The sequence below is a fragment of the Emiliania huxleyi genome (genome assembly GCF_000372725.1).
Source record: "Emiliania huxleyi CCMP1516 unplaced genomic scaffold EMIHUscaffold_10, whole genome shotgun sequence".
Classification (NCBI taxonomy): domain Eukaryota; phylum Haptophyta; order Isochrysidales; family Noelaerhabdaceae; genus Emiliania; species Emiliania huxleyi.
This window is the reverse complement of record NW_005202427.1, coordinates 1,129,986-1,150,733: the sequence shown is the minus strand read 5'-3', so window position 1 is coordinate 1,150,733 and position 20,748 is coordinate 1,129,986. Positions and strand designations below refer to the sequence as shown.

At 67.0% G+C, this 20,748-nt stretch overlaps 6 protein-coding genes across 6 annotated transcripts; 3 read left to right on the top strand and 3 right to left on the bottom strand.

Annotated features, from left to right (window-relative positions):
* Nucleotides 1-1,905: 1,905 nt before the first annotated feature.
* On the bottom strand, nucleotides 1,906-4,244 carry EMIHUDRAFT_199765 (hypothetical protein; the record flags this gene model as incomplete). The annotated part of the gene is made up of 8 exons (XM_005793778.1): nucleotides 1,906-1,943; nucleotides 2,196-2,293; nucleotides 2,438-2,595; nucleotides 2,790-2,883; nucleotides 2,944-2,986; nucleotides 3,241-3,313; nucleotides 3,387-3,511; nucleotides 3,620-4,244. 8 exons carry the CDS (start codon nucleotides 4,242-4,244, stop codon nucleotides 1,906-1,908), a joined length of 1,254 nt encoding a protein of 417 aa, XP_005793835.1.
* An 820-nt stretch (nucleotides 4,245-5,064) lies between these two features.
* On the top strand, nucleotides 5,065-5,580 carry EMIHUDRAFT_56555 (hypothetical protein; the record flags this gene model as incomplete). The annotated part of the gene is made up of 1 exon (XM_005793777.1): nucleotides 5,065-5,580. A coding segment is annotated over one exon (516 nt), but the record flags the coding sequence as incomplete, so codon positions are not given.
* Nucleotides 5,581-10,206: 4,626 nt separating this feature from the next.
* On the top strand, nucleotides 10,207-14,201 carry EMIHUDRAFT_97609 (hypothetical protein; the record flags this gene model as incomplete). The annotated part of the gene is made up of 3 exons (XM_005793776.1): nucleotides 10,207-10,863; nucleotides 12,211-13,497; nucleotides 13,770-14,201. 3 exons carry the CDS (start codon nucleotides 10,207-10,209, stop codon nucleotides 14,199-14,201), a joined length of 2,376 nt encoding a protein of 791 aa, XP_005793833.1.
* A 374-nt stretch (nucleotides 14,202-14,575) lies between these two features.
* On the bottom strand, nucleotides 14,576-15,025 carry EMIHUDRAFT_351357 (hypothetical protein; the record flags this gene model as incomplete). The annotated part of the gene is made up of 1 exon (XM_005793775.1): nucleotides 14,576-15,025. A coding segment is annotated over one exon (450 nt), but the record flags the coding sequence as incomplete, so codon positions are not given.
* A 1,758-nt stretch (nucleotides 15,026-16,783) lies between these two features.
* Nucleotides 16,784-18,634, bottom strand: EMIHUDRAFT_62466 (hypothetical protein; the record flags this gene model as incomplete). The annotated part of the gene is made up of 2 exons (XM_005793774.1): nucleotides 16,784-17,197; nucleotides 17,975-18,634. The coding sequence occupies 2 exons, from the start codon at nucleotides 18,632-18,634 to the stop codon at nucleotides 16,784-16,786; spliced, it is 1,074 nt and encodes a 357-aa protein (XP_005793831.1).
* Nucleotides 18,635-19,418: 784 nt separating this feature from the next.
* Nucleotides 19,419-20,063, top strand: EMIHUDRAFT_199756 (hypothetical protein; the record flags this gene model as incomplete). The annotated part of the gene is made up of 1 exon (XM_005793773.1): nucleotides 19,419-20,063. The coding sequence occupies one exon, from the start codon at nucleotides 19,419-19,421 to the stop codon at nucleotides 20,061-20,063; it is 645 nt and encodes a 214-aa protein (XP_005793830.1).
* Nucleotides 20,064-20,748: the final 685 nt, after the last annotated feature.

Sequence of the window (20,748 nt, the reverse complement as noted above, 5' to 3'; positions counted from 1 at the left end):
AGCAGTTCTTGCATGCGTCAATCTTTGCAAAGGGTGCAGCACTTTGGCGTGTTGCGGCGGCGGCGGCCTTTTCCTCTTCGGAGAGATCAAATGCGCGAACAGCGGCGGCCGTCGCAGTCGCGACCTGCTTTGGAAGGTCAACGAGGACCGATTTCAGTCCCTCCACAATCGCGTCCACCGTAGCAGTAACGGCTCCACTGGCCACAGACTCGGCCTCTCCGAGCGCTGCACGCTCGAAAGGGTTGAGCTCAATCTGGGATGAGCCGTCTGGCCTCTGCCGCTTCGAGGAAGGTGGAGCACTCTGAGAGCGGCCGGGCGGCGAGTCGGGCGGAGGCAGGCGGGCGCGAGTCTGGAGCCAATCCTGGAGACCACCTGACTCGAAGATCGTATTCATCGTCGACTCGACATTGTACAGCTTCTCCTTGAACAAATCGAGTACCTCTTTGGGAGGGTCGTCGTCGCCTTGGATGCCGAGAACGGATTTGAGCGCGTCCACGTTGTGATGATACTGAGGAAACACCTCTCGCTGAGCGGCCATCAATCACCAGGAAGGAGAAGGGTGCGCCACATGCGTTCGCCAAGTCGCCCGGCGACGCCATTCGCGCTGTCGCGAGCACTTCTCTAATCAAATCGGAAACGTTCGTACCTCGTTTTTTACCATAAAATGTTCCTTTCGTTCGTTCGCGAGAAGGATACCGGGAGAGGAAGAAATCTTTTTCTGTGCGCGTTGCCGCCTCCTTCTAGGCCACGATGGTCGCTCCATCCAGACGACCCCGGCCGCCATGAAGCAGGCGGTGCTCGACGCAGCCACTGGTGGCATGTCGCCGACATCGAAGGCAAAGTTCATCAAGTACAACTGCAGCGATTGCGGCGGCGACCTCATGGCTGGCGACGGCCCTGGCACTGACGTTACCGGCAAGTGGCGCAGCATGTCACACAACAAGCACTGGACGAAGCAGAAGCTCGCCGAAGCGAGAGCCACATGGGTGCGGCCGAATGACGAGAAGACAGTCGTCACGTTGTGCACCGGAAGCAGGTGCCGCAAACCACTTCTCCTGACAGCGGAGCAGCTCGAGCGGATGCAAGAGCACAGTCTGACGATCAAGCAGGAGAGCGACGTGCGCGCGGCTGCGGCACAGCTCCCAGGCGGCTTTGTCGATGCCGGCGACATCTTAGATCTGCTCAGGATGGGCATGTAGCGCCCAGAGACACGCGCGGAGCGCGCCGCTGCAGAACACGCGCGGAGCGCGCCGCTGCAAGGGTAGGCGCGGAGCGCCGCCACTCGAGATTGGGCCTGTGGGTGGGCCGATTGGTTCCTAGCGTGTGAGTCAAACTCTTAATAGAAATCGCATCTAGCCCTCCACAACCCTCAAAATTTTCTTCGGGGCGCGCTCCGCGCGCGGCGCTCCGCGCCTACTCCTTGAGCGTCATAGGCACTGGTTCGCACATGTTCTGCAGCTTGGCCCCACATTGAGGTCAGCGGCGCGCAGTGCCTCTCTCGCAGGCTGATTTTGGCTGTTTTCGAGCTTGTTTTTGTTTTCAGTCTAGGGGGCCCGAACCCCCTCAGAGGCGGCGGGCGGGCGCCCACTTACCGAGAGATCAAAAACGCTCGGCCCAGCGATCCGATTTCGAGCATAAAACCTCCTCTCCAAACGGAAACGATCGACACAATCTCTGAAGTGCCTCCCGGGCTCCGGAACCGGGGTGGACGGACCCCTTTTTTTCTCCCCTCCGCCCTCCTCGCCCCCCCAAGCGACCCCCGGGCTCCGGAGACCACGCCCGGCTCTCTGCGCCGGAGCGGCGACCGCGCCGAGCGGCGGCTCACTAGCAGCGCCGCCGCGAGCCTCGCCGGCGGGGCGAAGGAGCCAGAGCGGGGTCCGTCGGCCCTAGCGGCGAGAGCGCTCGTCACGGCGTCGCTCCGATGGCGAGCGCCGTGCAGCGGCCTGCGGGGCACAGAGGGAGAGGCGGTGACTGCGACGGCGACGGTGGGGGGGGAGTGGCGAGATCTGCAGGAGGAGGGCGGGAAGGAGGGGGCTGAGCAGCGTGGGCGAGGGCGAGAGGGGCGGAGGGAGAGGGGAGGAGAGAGGAGGCGACGAGGAGAGTGGTGGGTGCGGGGCGGGGAGGGGAGAGGGGAGCGGCCGCCTGCTGTCAGTCCTCTCTGCCGTGGCGTCGACGCACGGCGCCAAGGAGGGCACCAGCCAGCTCTGGCTCGCCGGCGACGACGGCAGCGACGACACCGCCGAGGCATGCAACGCCAACGACCACGTGCGCCGCGTGAGAGGAGGGCGAGAGGCTGTCTGGTGCGCCCAGCCAGAGAGCCGTCGCGTTGGTCGCTGCGGCGGACAGCGCGAACGCGGCTAGTACTGCCGGCGCGGGCGCCAGCCGGAGGGGGGCGCCGGGGGCGCGAGCCGCCGCCGCGCGGCCAATGTAGCGGTACGAGAGCGCGGTGCGCAGCCCGAGGTTGAGCACGTTCGCGAGCACGAGGCCGGAGGTGCGCAAGAGCCGCACGCCCGCGAGCGCCGCGCCGCCGTAGACGAAGGCGATGGCGGTGGTGGCGGCGGCGATGCGGCGCAGCTCGGGGGGCGGAGCGCTCGCCTGGACGTACTTCATTTAATTATGTTCACTTCATTTCATTTCATTTAATTTAATTCAGCGCTCGCCTGGACGTATGCCTCGCTCACACCTGCAGGCACGCGGGGTAGGGTCGGAGGAGACAGACTCGCGCCCCGAGATCTCGCGCCCCTCCGCAGGGAGGGGAGGCTTGGGCCGTTGAGAGCCATCGCGCAGACGGCGGCGCAGTAGAGGCTGAGGAGCTGAGGGGCCTCGGAGGCGGCCCAGACGGGCCCGTAGAGCAGCCGGAGGAGGAGCCACGAGTACGGCGGCCTAACACATCACAGTGTACTCATTATAATGGTATATTGTGCAAGGAGGAGCCACGAGCACGGCGGCCCGAAGGAGAGGAGGACCAGGCCGAAGAGGCTAGTGCCTGCAGCAGCGGGAGGCGCCTGCTGCTGACTGCTGCTGACTGGTGTAGCGCGTCAACTCGTCGTCTCTCGCGGCGACCGCACCTCGCAACAGCAGCTGCAGCTCGCGCAGCGTCGCCTCGTCCGCCCCGGCGGGGGCGCCGCCTGGCGCGGCCGAGGCGGCCGAGGCGGCGGCGAGCCGCGAGAAGCGGGCGAAGGTCACCTCCTCGAGGGGCTGCAGCACCTGCGGGGGACGTGTCGTGGACGTGTCGTGGACGTGGCGAGGAGAGGCCGCCTCGCTCCAGCCGCTGCGGCGCCATCCGCGCGAGCAGCGAGCCGAGGTTGCTCACCTGTTCACAGCTAGAGGTGTGAAGAGACGTTGTTCACAGCCATCCGCGCGAGCAGCGAGCCGAGGCTGCTCACCAGACCGTACACGCCCTGCGAGGTGAGCGGCGAGGTTGCGACGAGCACCAGCCGCTCGCCCTCGGTCAGGCCGTACTTTTGGACCGCCTGCGCGCACATCTGCGCGACGAGCCCCCACTCCCCGCCTGCCAGCCAGCGCGGCCCGCCGCCGTCGCCCTTGCCGTCGCCGCCGCCGCTATGGGCGCGCCGCGGCCACAGGCTCGACGCCGCCGCTCGCCGCGCCGCGAGCGCACTCAGCAGGACGCCAAAGCAGACGCCAAATGCAAGCTGGCCGAGGGCGAACGCGAGGCCCACGCCTGCGGGCGGCGCTGCCTCGTCCGCCGGTCTGGCGGAGGCGGCCGAGCGGAGAGCCAACAGCACGAGCGCCGCCGTCACCGCCGCCTTTGCGACGAGGGCCGCCGCCTCTGCCAGGGCGCGCTGCGGAAGCAGCTCATTGGCCTGCGCGTAGACCCAGCCGGGCTCGCTCGCCGCCTCAATAATCGCAGCTGCACCGGCCACGACGAGCGCGGCCCGCGCCTCGGCGGCGCCCATCAGCTCGTCCCACTCGCCACTCACGCCGGTCGCGGCCGCCGTCGCGGCCATCAGCAGGGCGGCGAGGACGGCCGCCGGTGCCGACAGCCACGCCACGTTCATGCCACTCGCGAGCGGCGCGCCGTCCCCGCCCGGGTAGATGCGCTGGGCGGCGCGGCGCAGGCCCTCCTTTGGCAGGAAGAGGAGGGTGGCGCCCACGAGCTGCAGCTGCACATTCGCAAAAGCGTACCACGCCGGCCCGAGCCGCCGCGCGAGCAGCGCGTTCAGAGCGAAGGTGAGGAGCCTGGTGAAGAGCTGCAGTGCAAAGAGCGAGCCGAAGCCGCGCATTCAAACTGCCGCCTGTAGCGCTGCCCGCCGGCGTCGAGCGTCTCCCGCGAAGAATTGTGTTGGTGCGAAGATTTGTGTTGAGTTGAGCTGACACCAGTTCGCGGTTAGCTCTAACCGTGCACTCGCGCCCCTCTGCCGCCAAAGAGGCGCGATGATCACCAGAGAGGGTTCGGGCTCCTGGCCTGTAGGGGTCTGCATCGTTCACACTTGTGCCATTTTCCCCATTCTCACAAGAAAAAAATCTTGAACAATCGCCTCGCTCGCGGGTCGCTGGCACCTCCGGCAAGTGCCAGTGCGCGCCAGTGTCGTTAGAGGGAGCTTTGTGTCGAATATGGCGCGAACCCACCGGCCGCCGCATAAGCGGGGTCTGCCGGCCGATGCGGCGCGAGGCAAGCAACAGAGCCGGATCGGCCTCGCTCTGGCTGCAGTCCTTGTGGCGGCGGCGGCGGCGGCGGGTGCTTGGCTTTGGCGAGCAGCCACACCGAACGTCGAGGCGCCACCAACGTCGGCGGCAGACCCAGCGCCGCCACCGACGTCGGCGGCAGCGGCCGCAGACCTCGATGCGAATCTGGCGAGGGCAGTCTCTCAGGGCGCCGCCGGCGCCGCGAGGAGGCTGCTGGCGGCAGGCGCCTCGGCGAGTGGCTCGGCTCCCAACGGGTGGCCCTTGCTGGCCGTCGCGGCGCAGAAGGGGAGCGCGGGCGTGGCTGCGGCTCTGCTCGAGCACGGCGCCGACGCCGACGCTGTCTACAGCGGCTTCACGCCGCTGCTGCTCGCCGCTGCCGCCGGCCATCTGCAGGTCGTGCGGCCGCTGCTCGCGCACTCGGCCTCCGCCTCCGCCACGTCGCCGGACGGGTCCACGGCCCTGCACTTCGCGGCCGAGTACGGCCACGCCGACGTGGCGGAGGCGCTGCTGCGCGCGGGCGCGCCGGTCGAGGCGGCCAAGCCTGGCGATGGGACCAGGCCACTGCACCGTGCCGCCGAGAACGGGAAGGCGGCGGTGGTGGAGGTCCTGTTGCGGGCCGGCGCGTCTGTCGACGCGGCCGCGGCAGGCGAGTGGCGCCCGCTGCTCCTCTCCCTCGTGCGCAGCCACGCCGCGCTCGCCTTGTCGCTGCTCGAGGCGGGCGCCTCGCCTCACCATGCGCGCGAGGACGGGACGCTCCCTCTCCACGCGGCGACCCGGCTCGGCTCGTCCGCCCTGGTCGAGGCGCTTCTCGACCGCGGCGCGCGCATCGACGCCGCAGACAAGGCCGGCGAGACGGCGCTCCACCGCGCCGTCTCGGACCGGGGAAGCGCGTCCGTGCCGCTGCTGCTGCGGCGGGGCGCCTCCGCCGCCGTTGCAACCTCCGACTACCTCCAGACACCGCTGCACGTGGCGGCTGCGCAGGGTGACCTTGCTTCGGCCGCCGAGCTCGTCGCGCATGGCGCCTCGGCGGCAGCGAGGGACCGCTTCGGAGTCACTCCGCAGTACGCCGCCGCGTATCACGGGCACAGGGGTGTGGCCGAGCTGCTGCGCGGCGGCGAGGTGGCGGCCGCAGCAGACGCCGGCGCCTGCGCGGGTCGGGGGCAGCGGCGGCGGGCGGGAGGCGGCGTCGCCCTGTCCGAGCTTAGCGTGGCCCTGCCGGCGGGCAAGGCCTCGCCCTCCTCCTCGGCGCAGCTGAGGAGGGCGGTGGAGGTGTGGGAGCGAGACGGGGTTGTCCTCTTCCCGCGGCTGCTGTCGCTGCCGCTGGTGGAGCGGCTGCGGCGGGGCGTCGAGGCCGAGCTGAGGCGCGACGCGGCCGAGGCGCTCGACCGGACGTACAGCATCCGGCAGGCGAGCAGCCGGACACTTCCCAGACACGTCCCAGACACGTCCGTGGCACGTCCCAGAGTCGGTTACGCGTGCAGCGCTCGGCAGGCGAGCAGCCGGACGCTGCGCGCGGTCGACGTGCGGGGTGTGAGCCTGGCGGCGCTCGAGGCGATCGCCGCGCGGGCGGGCGGCTTCCTGCTCGCGGCGCTGCGGTCGGAGGTGCAGGTCCTGCTCGAGAGCTCGGTGATGCAGACGCGGAGCGGCGCCGCGGACCAGTCCTTCCACGCCGACACGGGCGCGTGCGACCCGCGCCTCGCGAGCGTCCAGGTGTCGCTCGTCGACACGGCCGCCGACCAGGGCGCGCTCGAGGTTGCGCCGGGCACGCAGCGGGGCGGCGCGCCGGCGGGCGAGGGCGAGGGGACGGTCGTCGCGGTGCCGGCCGGAACTGTGCTCTTCTACGCGCCGTCGGCCTCGCACCGCGGGCGCGGGAACCGGCTGGGGCGCGACCGGCTCTTCCTCGGGCTGACCCTGCTCGGCGAGGGTGGCGTGGTGCCGCCCGGCATCCCGTACGCGCTCCAGCCGCACGACCTCGGCCGGTGGTGCTTGAGAGGGGGCGGCGACGAGGCGGCCGCGGGCGAGGCGGGGCTGTGCGGGAGCACCGAGTTTGGAGGGGTTGGGTAGTCGATGGGTACTAGGGTGCGTGCACATTCTCCCTGTAGAGTCTAGAGTTGGTCGGACTGAGAGAGGACAGAGCGTAGGTCTATACGGCTTAATTTATTAAACTTAATTTATTAAGGTGGTCCGTCTCGCTCTTCTAGCACTTATTCGTTATTGCGGAGCAGATCAGCACAGCGAGCAGGAGGATCAGGATGTACCATGAACAGGCTACAGCACGAAGAGTCACCAAGAGATTAGGAGCAGCAGGGACCCGAGGGACCATGTGGAAGACGGCTAGTGCTAGGCTAGTCCCCCACATCGGGAGGACCATACATGGACATCTCTACCCAACATCGGAAGATCCTTGGACTGTAGATCGCAGATGCCTTTTAGAGATCTCATAAGTGGCAAATCTCCTGCCAAGAGCAGCAGTAGATTGAAGAACTGGGGTGGAGGCAAATCTTCTCCGGTGTAGATGCTCGAGAGGAGTCTGAGATGTCGAGTTGGTGCGTGCAGTCGCTTGAGATCTTGCGACAGAGGTGGAAATTCTGACTTCGCGCCAAAGGCGCCTAGAGATCGTGTGGGCCGACTGGAGATTGCAAAATGGCGCGAAAAGAGGGTGGAGATCCTTTTGCGTTGTGAATGAATCCATAGCGCATCTCCTTGAAGGTTTGAGCCCCCCTCCTCCCCCGGGCCCCGAATCGAGATTGGAGATTGGAGATTGGAGATTGGAGCGGCCGCACCTTGCTCGCTACCCTAGCGCTACCCCCCCTGCACATCTAAAGTCATGGCCGACCCCCCCCCCAGCAGCAGCGCTCTGCTGCTGGGGGGTGCTGGCATCTCTGTACAAGACAACAGCTGTAAGTAAGTACGGTTAGCGTTCCAGTGGCGAGAATTTATGGTCGACAAAACCAGTGGTCTCACCGGCGTACGTATACCCTCCTACTGCCAGCCGGGCGCGGGGCACGCCACGCCATTGCGGCGACGCGTCGCGGCGGACCTGACAGTTTTGCCGCGACGGGCGCGCGCGCGTTTTCGAAAAAAGAAAAGTCCGGAACGACAGTCGATCGATTTCGACGAGCGAGCGATCCGAGGATCGAGCGGGGGACCGATAGCCTAGGGAGAGATCAACGCTGATCGATCAACGTCAGCCGAGACGCCCGAGTGAGTGGCTCACTACACTTGCTTTACGGGGTGTTGCATTAGGTGTGCAATGACAACCGAGGCAGATCGTGAGGCGCCTCGGTCGCAGTGCACGAGGACGCGCCCGCCGGAGCGCAGAGCCGCGGCAAGGAAGGGCAGCGCGACGCGCATTACGGGCGTGAGGTCTGCGCTCGCTCCTCGTCCGGAACGCGGCAGAGGGGCGATGTGTCGTGCCTGGCGGCGCCGCCATGCGCCGATCGACGATGCTCAAGACATGCGACACTCGGAGGTTCGCAACCGCCGCCGCGTTCACACATGCGGCCGAGCCCAGGAAGACGTTGTGGCAGACCTCGTTGGGGTATGACACGCACGTTGACGTACGCACGTACCCATTTCCCCCAAACGAAATAATACGACGAGCCGGAGACGACGAGTTCATGCGCGCCTCTATGTCGTCTGCCTCTGCCCCTCCCCTACCTACTCCCTGGCCCGCCCCATCCAGGATGCTGCAAACCGGGTCCGTCCTCGTCCTCCTCGGGCACGAACCGCATGTTGCACGCGCAGGCTGCGCTCGGGTCCTCCGGCCGCATGAGGACGCACCCTACCTCCTCGCCCTCCGTGAGTAGCAGCGGCCCAAAGCGGAACTCGGCCTCGTGTCCCGGCTGCGGCACGATTCGCACCGTGTCCGGGTCCAGCACTGCCCAGTCGGCGTTGGTGGTGTGAATGTGAGCCTCCGTTCGCCGGATCGCAGCCGTGCCGTGGCCCTCGAGCCGCAGCCAGCCGTAGCACTCAGAGAGCTCATTCCGCTGCTCGGCGACATAGGCGCCGTCCATGCCCATGAACGCGGGGATCTCCAGCGTCGGGCCGCTCGCGCTGTCCAGCCAGCTCGCGAGGGAGGCGAGCCAGGAGGAGAGGAGCGTGCCTCCCGGAACGAAGGAGAGCGCGGTACCGACCATCGAGCCGGGCCCGTCTGGCATCGCCACCCCCTCCGGAGGGCGGCCACCCTCGCCTCTTTTGGACGCCGGTGGACGCCGGTGGCGGCGAGCGCTGGGATCGAGAAATCGGACGCGGTAATAAAATTCCTTTTTAGTGCGCGACGGATAGCGCACCACACACCTCTCCTTAAAATCCCTGTGTGGTGGCGGCGTGCCGTCCTCCCATCCCTCCCTTGGGTTGTCTGTTTTCTTTCTTTCTTTCTTTTTAGTGCGCGCACTACACCAGCACAGGTAAGAAGAATTTTGGGTAAAAGAAGAATTCAGCGGACTCGTGGAGCCCGAACCTAGGAAGTGTGAGCTCTGTGTCTTGATTTGCCAAGGTAGGTAGGTAGAAAGGTGAAGAACAGCCAGGCTCGGACTGGACACCAACGCGGTATGGGTGGACGCTGGACAGATGATGACGACACGCACGAGCGACACACAGACACAAAAGGCTCACAAGACACTCAGCCAGCTGGCTGCCACACACCCTGAGTTGGCGTACACATAACTCAAGGCCATATCCTCCCTGTCGCCCCCCCCAGCACTCCAAGGTGCCAAGAGAAACAAACAAGAGCACAACAAACAACAGACCACAGGAAGTGACATGTGAGGCTAGAGCAGCATGCTCCACCTCTAGCAATCTCGCCGGCCGCAAGGCACGGACGAGACCGTATGTGGGGTCTAGTGAGGTGTCTATGGACGCCCTCCTCATGGGCTAGCTGCCTGCGGCTAGCCCTATCTCGCACTCACGGACAGCGACAATCAAATGGGTGAGTGTTTGCGAGCAGAGGCGCGTGGGCTAAATCTAGGCCGCACGTCGTGGCACTATGACGAAGTAGACGTGCGGCCGCAGCGCGCCCGCCGCTGCGCGCTTGCCAACAATATACCTAAAAGAAAAGGAAGTGTGTAGAGACCCGGGTTTGTGCGTTTACTGGACGAGGCAGAAGAGAATGACGCGACAGAGGAGGAAGTGACAAGGGAGAGAACGACGAGAGTGGGACGGCCGCGAGGTGGCATGAAGGTTGCAGCGAGAATCGGCGAGAGACTGCGAAAAGAGATAGGAAGAGGCAGACTCCCTAGGGTGGGCGACGGCTAGCGCACCACACACCAACACCTCTCCTTAAAATCCCTGTGTGGTGGCGGCGTGCCGTCCTCCCATCCCTCCCTTAGATTGTCTGTTTTCTTTCTTTCTTCTTTGTGCCCGGCGTTTCTGAGAGACCCAAGCTACTCGAGGACAACGCACATGAAGCGGAAGCGCCACATACGTACCGCCGCTACGGCCGCAGAGGACGCCATCTCCTTCCAGCATTCAGCATCGGCCCCGCAGCCTCCGCGGGGGAATGATGACCGACGCGACGGGGAAGAGCCGGCAGCGGAGGCGGCTGCAACAGAGCTGGCTATGGAAACGCCGGTGGCAGAGGCCGACGGGGTGCTCCTGCACCTCTCCGGCAAGAGCACAACTGGGTACGCGGGTGTGTCCAAACTCGCCACGGGCCGCTTCAGAGCGCAGCACTACGTGGGCGGAAAGCAGGTCCGCCTGGGCCACTTCGGCACGGCGGTGCAAGCGGCGGTGGCGTACGCGCGGGCGGTAGGGCATGCGCGAGGGCTGGGGGGACAGGTTTCGGACCCGGCGATGGCGGCGCAGACAGCAGCAGACGCGGAACGAGCGGCAGAGGTGGTGCCAGAGGCGGAGGGCCTGCGCCTGCACCTCTCCAGCAACGGCACCGGCTATAAGGGCGTGAGCAGACAATATGACAGAAAATTCCAGGCAGCCTGGACTTTCGACGGAACGCCCCAATACCTCGGCAGCTTTGACACGGCAGTCGAGGCGGCAGTGGCCTACGCACGTGCTTTCGGGGAGGCTTCGGCGGTGGTGGCGGACTTCGAGGGGCTGCGCCTGCACCTCTCCAGCAGCAACCGCACGGGCTACAAGAACGTGTACCAGCAGTCTGCTAGCCGCTTCCAGGCGTTCAACAAAGTGGACGGGAGGCGGCTCTGTCTCGGCACCTTCGACACGGCGGTGGAGGCGGCGGCGGCCTACGCGCGGGCGGTCGAGGTGCCGGTGGTGTGTGATTAGGTGCGATTGAGATGGTACGGGTAGACCGGGTAGTGGTCTTTGAAAAATTCTCTTTCGTAATGGCGGAGTTTTTTTCTTTTCTGTCTGACGCCGAGGATTGACCCCCTCCCCCAAGAGAGCCTCGAGAACAGAGCAAGACTTCGCCGTCTTCGGCGCCAAGTGGCAATGACCAAACACACAGTGCAAGAGACCAAGACGAGAGCGCGCGAGGTGGCCTACATTTTGGGAAAGTGCTCCGCGCTCTCTCGCTCGTGTGGTGTTGCTGTTGGGACGGACGCATCATGAGAGACGCTCCACGCCCTGCGGGCTGCGCCGCGGCCCGCGCGCCCGTTTTCAACTCACCAACTCCCGTCTCACCATCACACCGGAGCTCTGATGGACGGCCCTGACGATCCCTGACACACAGAGAGTCACTCTGATGGCACACAACACCCCATAACTGCGTCATCACCAGCCTGCCATGCGTCGCCGGTGCCGCATTCATCGCAGTGCTTCTTTAGCAGGCGGTGGACTGTCGGCGGCGAGGACGGTCGCATTTGCGCAAGGCGAGGCGAGCATTCAGACGCGTTGCATGCGCCATGACTCGCGCCAGCGCGTGCGGGAGCTCCTGGCTGAGCGTTGAGTCCAGGCGAGTTGCGCTGGCCACTATCGCTACGCCGAGCCGAGCTGACGCGCCGAGGCGCCGGCCAGTCGCAGCCGTGAGGCATGCCACAGCAGCAGAGGCACCTCCCACCCATTGGGCGGGCAGACAGAGGGCCAGGGCAGCACTGGCGAGTGCAACGCGCCTCATGTCGGAGAGCGACCGTGCCTCGTTCGCCGCTTATGATGTAGAGTCTTGTTGTAGAGATTTCACGTTGTAGAGCGCCTCTACATCGCTCTACAACGCACGCAGTTCGTCCCGCGGCGGCTGTAGAGCTCTACAGCTCTACAGACAGCGCTCTACAGCGCTCCAGAGCGCTCTACATCTCTACAGCTCTACAGCGCTCTACACGAAGGCGTCATGAAAGCCAATCCGCATCACTGGGAGTTCTGTTGGCGCCCGACGCTGTCGAGGGATCGCGGGGCAGGGGGGCAGGTAAAAATCTTTCCCTCAGCCAAAAGAAACGGGACGGGAGGAAACGCTCACACAAGTGACGCAGTTGAACTGGCGAGGCACTCCCACGCCTCACGGGGTCCCCCCTTGCCCGGGGGGGCGAGGTGCTGGGGCGAGCCTCGGCGAGACTGCGTGAGCTGTTCCCACAGCCAGGCCTGGAAGTACGACCTCGCCAGCAGTTGAACAGTTCGGGCCTCTCCAGCTGTCCCGCTGTCCCGCTGTCGGCTCTCCAGGTCCGTACGATGGAGGCATTGCTCGATCAAGACAGCGGCCTCGTGCAGATCGCCGCCGCCGACGCAGCGATGCAGCGCGTCGCGGCGCTCGCCGCTGAGAACGACGCCCTGCGAGCGCGCAACACCGAGCTGCTGCAGGAGGCGCTCGCGCTCTCCGAGAGGAACGCCGACCTCGAGCTCGCGGTCGGAAGCCCGGCCGCCGAGGGCGAGGGCGCCGAGGGCACGACGCGCGCCGAGTGGGTCGAGATGCAGGCGCGGCTGCAGCTCCTCGTCGCAGAGCACTCGGAGCTCGAGGCGGCGGCCGCCGCGGCGAGGCGAGAGCGCGACCAGGCGAGCTCGGAGCGCGCGGCGGCCGAGGCCTCCCTCGCCGACGCGATCGGCGCGGCGCAGCGGGCGCGCGCGTCCGAGGCGGCGGCGGTGCAGGCCATCGCCGAGGCGTGCGCGCGGGCGGCCGAGGCGGAGGACGCCGCTGCGACGGCGGCGGCGGCGGCGGCGGCCGAGGCGGCGCGGCTCGAGGCGGCTCGGCGGGAGCTCGCGGCGTCGCGTGCCGAGACGGCGGCGGCGGCGGCGGGGACGGCCGAGCTGCAGCGGGAGGCTGACGCGCTGCGCACCGCCGCCGCCGCCGCGGCGCGCGAGGCGGAGTACAGCGTTTCGCTGGCGGAGGAGCGGGCAGCGGAGCGAGGGCGCGCGGCGCAGGCGCTCGAGCGGCAGCTGCGCGAGGCGCAGAGCTCCGTGGCGGAGCTGGAGGAGACGGCGGGCTTGCGCGGCGCCGAGCTCGAGCAGGTGAACGCCCAGCTCGTCGCGGCCGGGGCGGAGGGGAGGCGGCTCGACTCTCTGGCGGGGCTGGCGAGGCGCGAGGCGGAGGCGGCGGACGCGGCGCGCCACGAGGCGGAGGCGCGGGCGGCCGAGGTTGGCGCGAAGCTGGAGGGCGCCACCAAGCTCCTGCAGCGGCAGGCCGCCTCCTCCAAGGCGGCGGCCGAGGCGGCTGCGCGGCAGCACGCGGCAGAGCTAGCGGCCGAGCGGGAGAGCGCGGCCGAGGTGGAGCGGGCGGCTGCCGCGGCGAGCGACGCGCTGGCGACGCAGCTCGAGTCGACGCGCGCGCTGCTCGAGCGGGAGAGGCGCGAGCGGTGCGACGTGCAGGCCGAGGCGGACGCGTTGCGCGCGGCGGCGGCCGCCCGCGCCGCCGAGGCTGGCGAGCGGTCCGTGGCGGGCGACGTGACTCTGCGCGCCGAGCTCGGCCGCGCAAAGGCGAGGGGAGGGGTCGGGAGGTGGGGCCTCGCGACACCGGTGACGAGCCTTGGTCTCCCCTCAGGTTGCAGCCGACGAGGCTGCCATCGCCGCCGAGCGGGCGCTCGCGCAGGCAGAGGCCCTGCGGCGCAGCGCGACACCGTGCGCCTGCGAATGAAGCTTCCAAGACGGTTGCTACAGGCGAAGGCTGCGCGCGAGGAGGCGAGCCGGATGCGGGCGCGCGCCGAGACCGCCGAGCTGGCGACACCGCCGTACTTGCGCGCCGTACACCGCGGTCTGGCTGCTCTCACGTTCGCCAAGCTGCGGTTCAGGCGACGGAGCGAGAGGCCATCGGCCGGCGGAGGGACGTGGCGGCGGCGGAGGCGCAGCGGGACGCGGTGCGGGCCGAGGCGGCGGCCAAGGGGCGGGCGGCGGACGCGGCCCTCAAGGAGGTGGAGCAGGCGACGCAGCGGCTGCGGGTGGAGCGGCAAGCCGTCGAGCGCTGGGCGAGCGAGGAGATAGCTCGGCTCGGGCAGCAGAAGGAGTCGGTCGAGAGCGCGCTGCAGGAGTCGGTGCAGGCGGCGGGCGCGCTGCAGGAGCTGCTCGCGCAGCAGCACTCCCTCACCGAGGCGTACCGCGAGCACGCGATGGTCTGCACGCAGCAGCTGCAGGAGGCGGCTGCAGTCGGCCCGCCCCGCCCCGCCGAGCGGTCGCGAGACGCCGCCGAGCAGAGGCTGCTCGCCGCGTCGCTCGTGGTGGCGTGAGGGGTGGCGCGTGCGGGGACGGCACGCTATTAGGCGGATCTGTTCTCATCACACGCGAGAGTGTGCAGACGTGAGCGGCGGGGTGTCAGGTATCACGTATCAGAGCACACGAGCGCAGACCGAGATGTGCGCAGGGCTGGCCCGAGGGTAATCAGCACGCTGCACGGGCGGGGGTATTGTGTGGATTGATTTAGAGCATGTTAGTACACCGCAGAAGCCTCTCAGCTAGCAGCTACACCGTCGCGCGTCGGCCCCCCGCCGCACCCCGGTGTCGGCTGTCGCGCTCGCGGCTCGCGCGTCTCGCGAGATGTGAGGCTCTCGGAGGTCGGAGAGCAGTGTTGCAGCAAGTCACAGCAGCGGCGGCAGCGATGCTCTCAGAACGGCGCCTCCCTGCCTACCTCGAGGTCGTGAGGAACCTGCGGCGGCGGCGGCCGCTGCCTGCGGCGGCGGCGGCCGAGATAAGCCGCAGCGCGGCCGAGTGGCGGCGGTGGCGACGCGGACTGCGGCGGCGGCAGGTCGTCGGTGGACCGCAGTGGCTCCGCAACGGGCACCTCGGGCGACGGGAGCGCCGCGATGGTGCTCTGCAGCCAAGCGCGCTGCACCGACTGGGGTGCCGGCGAGGGGAGTACGCGCTTCGACTTCAGGCGTTCGCAGAGGCGGCGGCACTTGCGCTCTTCCACGCCCTCGACCGCGTTGCCCGCCACCACGTCGCGACGGCCACCCCGTCTGCCAGTCCTCGGGTCGAGAGCGCTTGCTGCGCCGTCGAATCCAGCAGGGTCTTGGCGGCGTTGGTAGATGAGTTGAAGAGGAACATGCCGCCCGTGCTGGCATCGTGGTAGGCAGTCCATGCATTGGCGTTCGGTGAGACTCCAGCGACCGCCGCGCTGACCGTGAGGAGCGGGAATCGGTGAAGCCGATGCCACTCCGGGCCGATACAAATAGGCGGCGCGGGCGGCGACCTCGCCCGCTTTCTGCGATTGTGACGCCGGCGCAGCGAGACGGAAGAGGGCAGCATTTGGGGGGCTCTTTGAAGAGTTGAGAAGCTGTCGGTTTGAGTCTCGGCCTGAGTGTCGGTGATGACACTGTCACGTTCTCGAGGTTCTCGAGGTGGATATCCTTTGGCCGCGTTGGGTAGCGAGGATTGGTGTAACCCGAGCCACGGAGGCGTGTTTTCTGACGGCCGACCGTCAGTGCACGGAGTTGCCCCTTCTCCGACTGCCCCGGCTAGTTCCCGAGTTTCGCGGGAGTGACCCCATGCGTCAAACCCGAGACCTAGCGCGAGTGGGTTGGAGGGGGGCTCGCTGCAGGGAAGGGCTGTGTAAGAAGCCGATCCCCGTAGTCCGCCCCGCTCCTCCCCATCGGGCCGCATGAGCGGCCACGCCTCGCAGATTCGTTTTCGCGCCTGGGTCAGGCGCGCGGGGCATCCCCCGGGTCGCTCACGTCCCGAAAGAAGAGAAAGGCGCGCCCTCGTGTGCCGAGCGAGAGTAGAATTCCGGCGTTTTCACATTTCTCGTCCTATTACACCATTAGTACCGTGTGCTATCGAGAGCCGCATCATGGCTTAATTAACCCTTTCAGGCACACATTTCGAGCGCGAGCGAACAAACACGGCAGCTCCTGAGCACGGCTGTGTGGACGCCATGGCGCGGCCTTGGCTTCACGCCATGGACGCCACTGTGGGGCTCGCCTGGCGTTCTCGCCCGGTCGGCACCCTTGTGTCGGGACGCCACGTCGTGATCGCCCATTGTGGTCGACACTGAGGTCGCCAACTGTGGACGCCAGCAGCTTACCTTTGGCTTGCTATTGGCATGCCTCTGGCTTGCCTCTGGAGGACTCGGTCATCCGTCCTCGGACAGCTCCACCTCAGGCCCAATGCCTTGGCGGCGGCGGGTTGGGGAGCTGTCTCTCTGGGCGCCACGTTGCATACTGTCTTGCACGTGGCCCCAGTGGAATTCTGCCTATGTGGGCCGGCCTCTTCCTTGCCGCACCAGTACGGTTCCTGCGCTGCCTGCATTGCAATCGACATTGCGGCGGCATATGCGGCGGCATTGTGACGGAACGTCTCTACGTCTGGGAGCACGGAACCCATCGCCGACGATATGATGCGCCTGCCCCACTGGCATGGGATCAGGGCGAGATGTCATCACGCGAGATTGCGCACGACTCGGACGATGGGGTTCGAGAGAGCAAGCAGCCCAACGCTGCGAGCCGACGGCCGCGCTCTTTCGGCGCGGCACCGGTACTCGAGTAGTTTGGATCGCGTATTTTGGGTATTGCTTGCTGTCCCCCTCTCCTCACGTTGAAGGATAACCTTCATAGCAAGCTATGTCCGACTCTCCCAACAACTGTTTTCGTCCCGTCTCTCCCGAGAGCGAGACGCGAGACGCCGAGAGCCCCTGTGCACGTCGAGCCACGTGAGCCGACGCGAGGCGAGATCAAGTTCGAATTCAAGTTGCGGAGTTTGAACAACGGCGCACGAGAGTCACTGGATGAAAAACTTCACCTTTTCTCTTCTCCGCGCTGCGGGGCGGCCGCCGCGTGGGGCGCACGGAGTAAGAGCCTAGACCGCGGCGCACACCGCATCACCTCCGCTTGCCTCGCGCTGGCTGCTCCTTGAGCACGGCGTGCGTCGGGTTGGCCTTGATGTGCTGGAAGAGCTTGTTCCTACTGCCGCACTCGAGGCCACAGACCTTGCACAGCGTCGCGCTCTCGCCGTCCTCGCCGTCGCCGCCCACCGCGGCCGCCTGCGCCTGCTGGCGCTGCGACTTTTTGGCGCGTCGCCGCGCCGCGGCGTTGAGCACCTGCCCCAGAGCGGCGTCCGGTGTCTCTGCCGACTCCACGACCGCTGCTGCCTCGCGCTCCTCCTCCTCCTCGCTCTCCTGCTGCTGCTGCTGCTGCTCGCGCCCTCGCTGCTGCAGCTGTTGCTCCTCGCCCTCGTCCTCGTCCTCGTCGTCGTCCTCGTCCTCTTGGGCCAATGCTGCCATGCCAGCGAGCCTCTTTCTCGCCAGCAGCAGGATCGCCTCCTCCTCCTCGCTCTCCTCCTCCTCCTCCTCCTCCTCTCCCTCCTCTACGCTCACTGCCGCCTCCTCCGCCCCGCTCGCCTCGCCTCCCGAGTCCGAGCCGCTCGCAGCCTAAGAAAAAAGAAACCGGTCGAGTGGTGTTTCGTTTTTGCCTCCCGAGTCCGAGCCGCCCGCAGCCTCCATTGCTGCAGCCGCCTCAGCCGCCTCGGACGCCTCGGCCAGCGCCGCCGCCTCGTCCTCCGCTAACAGGTCTGCCCGCAGCTGCCGCACCCGCTCGACGTGCTTCTTCGACTTCTCGTGGTTCTGCCACTGCTTGGCGCTCCGGAAGTTCTTGCCGCAGGCGACGCAGTAAAAGGCGTCCGCCTCCTCCGCCGCCCCCTCCTCGGCCGCCTCCTCGCACCCGCCGGCAGGCAGCATGCCCGCAGCCGCACCGCCCTTCCCCTCGGCCGCGTCCGCGTCGGCCGCCGAAGTCCCGCCCTCGCCGCCTCCCCCGCCGCCTCCGCCTCCGCCCTTCTTGCCCTTCTTGCCCTTCTTGCCCTTGCGCCTCCTCCCCTTGTCCTCCTCCTCGTCCGAGTAGCCCTCCAGCAGCCGGTCCAGCTCCGCCCCCTCCTCTGTATCCCACGCAGCGGCGCGCTCCTTCCGCTCCTGCGTGCGCGCGAGGTCGTGCTCCGCCTGCCGCTGCCTGCGCTCCGACTCGGCGCGCGCCGCCGCCTCAGACCGCTCCCGCCCAATCCGCGCCTGGTTCTCCGCCACCCGTGGGTCGCGCTTCTTGACGTACGCCGCGAGGGCGCGCACGCACTCGTTTGCCTTTTTGCGAGCCGCGGCGCGCGCCTTGTCGTTCTCCTTCTCCATCGCGCGCCGCACCTGCCGGTTGGGCGCCTCGCGCGTGTCGTACAGGTCCACGTGCGCCATCGAGCGCCCCGTCGAGAAGGCCTCCCAGTGCGCGTAGAAGCCGCGCACCTCGCTCCACGCGGCGTCCGACCGGCCGAGCTCCGGAGCCGGCGGCTTGCCCTTGGCGCCGCTGTCGCGCTCCGCCTTGTCGACGGCCTCGAACACGCGGCTGTACGCCGCGTAGAAGCCACGCTCGTCGTCGCCGAAGCCCGAGTAGGCGGACGACGAGAAGTACGCCCACAGGTCAAAGCCGCCGTCGTCGTCCTCGTCGCCGCCGCCCGCGGAGCCGCCGCCGGCGCCGCGCAGGATGGCCTCGCGGTGGTCGTCGTACCATGCGCGCTCGTGCTTATCCGAGAGCACCGCGTAGGCGGACTGGATCTGCTTGAAGGTCTCGGTGGCGAGCTCGATCTGGTCCTGGTTCTTGTCGGGGTGCCACTTGAGCGCCAGCTTGCGGTACGCCTTTTTGAGCGCGTCGTCGTCCGCGTCCCGCTCGACGCCGAGCACCTCGTAGTGGCACCTCATATGGACGCTCAGCGGGGACGCTCAGGAGCAGCCCGTCAGCCTCAGTGGACGCAGCGGCGAAGAAGAATTTTGCCACCCTGTCCCGTTTTGCTGTTCACAGCTCGCCGCCGGCGACGAGCCAGCATGGCTCGTCGCTCGACGGGAGCCTGCCCAGCATGCTCTCGGCACTCTGTACCGCCTCGACAAGCTGTCTGGGAAGGCCGACAGGGCCAGGGCGGGCCGTCTCGGGCGCGATGGCGCGCTGAATACTACCATGACTACGAGCTCTCGATCAGGTCGCCGGCAGCGGGCTTGCGCGGCGCGCTGCTCGACGGCAGGCTGCTCTCCAACCTTTCAACAGTGTGTCTTTTACCTCGCTCCTCTCGCTGCAACCGCCTGCGGGGGCCAGCATGAGCGCCCAACTTGAGAATCGTGCTTTTTTGGTTAGGTAGGGCGAGTAGATGAGCGACTTGCTGACGCCGTCGAAGACGCTCGCTCCCTTCTTCTGCGCCTCGAGGAGGCTCCGCAAGGCCGTTGGCGCTCGACAGCCAACGCATGCGCCTGAGCGTGAGTCTGATGGCACACGTCATGGATTTCATAATAGACAGCCATCCGGGAACCGCTGTGATTCTGTGTGAGCTCTGTGTCTTGATTTGCCAACAATATACCTACGCTGGTTTAGCTCGTGGGGCATCATGCCCGCCAGACTTCATCCAGGTACGCCTCTTGCGGCCGTCCCATGCTCCGCCGAAGACATCGATATAGCTCCGCACGGACTGCACACACACACGCCGCCTACCAACACATGGAGACGGGCGACGCGCCACCATCCTATTCGGCCAGCAGAGCCGAGCCGTCAAGTGCCACAGACGCGCCGACGGACATCGTCGAGTCGCGGCAGTCGACAGACATCGTCGAGTCGCTCAAATACCCAGAGGCGGAGCGGGTGGACAGCGTACTGGAGGGCGGCGCAGAGCGGAGCCATACGGCACCCGTCGCCATAGCCGCGGCCGAAACCGCTCAGCCCGTACGGGGCCAGCTCGTCCAAGGCCAGCCCGTCCAAGGCCAGCCAGTCCAAGGCCAGGTGCAGAGTCCAACAACAAGCGACATTCAGGTGCCAATTCCTCCCCAGTCCAGAGCAGGCGACATGCTGCTCGTGACAACGCATTCGGGGCGGCAGCTGGAGGTGACGGTTCCTCCCAATGCGGGCGCTGAAGTGACGGTCACCTACGCGAGAGACGGCGGAGCTGCACAGAGAGCAACAGATGAGGCGATTCATGCGCAGAGGATCCGTACCACGCAGAAGGAAGACCGGCGAAGGTGCTGCATCCTAGCAGTTGGACTCACCTCAGGAGGTGTCATGGTATGCCTGGGGATAGTGGCAGGAGTCATCGCCTTGATCGTCTACTTCATCATCGACCCGCTGAAAGAGTTGTCGGAGTGTCGGTGAGTGCAAGAAACCCCACTGTTCGGCAGCTTCAGCTGTGCGTAAGAGACTGTGCGTAAGAACCCTTTGGCCAGGGCAGTGAACGACTCGGATCTTAGCCCGATAGGCATCCTGTTCCGGTTAATTACGGAGTGCACGGAACACGCTTTGGTTAAAAGCGCCGCGTCTCAATCTGTGACGGTGTAAAACACACTGTGGCCGAGTGTGCTCCCTACACCACCAGGAGCCGCAAAATGACCGGCGTCGCGCCGTCGAGGAAGCGCTGCCACGCCTCGGCCTGCCCCGCCTCGGCGGGCGCGCTCTCGGCCGAGCTCTGCAACGAGAGGACCGCCGCGATGGCCGACCAGCGGCTCGGAGGCGCCGGCGGCTCGGGCGGCTCTGCGGGCGGCGCGGGCTGTGTGCTGCCCGCCGCCTGCTGTCCCTTTGGTCCGGAGTAGGCAGGCGGACTTGGCGTAGTTGGGGTCGTTGTAGTCGGGGCACTCGAGGCTGAGTGGGTCCCAATCGGCGGCGGAGAAGTCCAGGTCACCGCCGTCGGCGGAAGGCAGCCGCAAGGCGCCCTCGGCCTTGACAAGGCGGATGAAGCTGGGCGTGCCCATGATGAGGCGAGCGACGGGTAGGAGGTCAGGGCGTCGCTTGCGGATCCAGTCGAGGAGCTTGACGCGCCCACAGCCGTTGGGGTCAGGCTTTT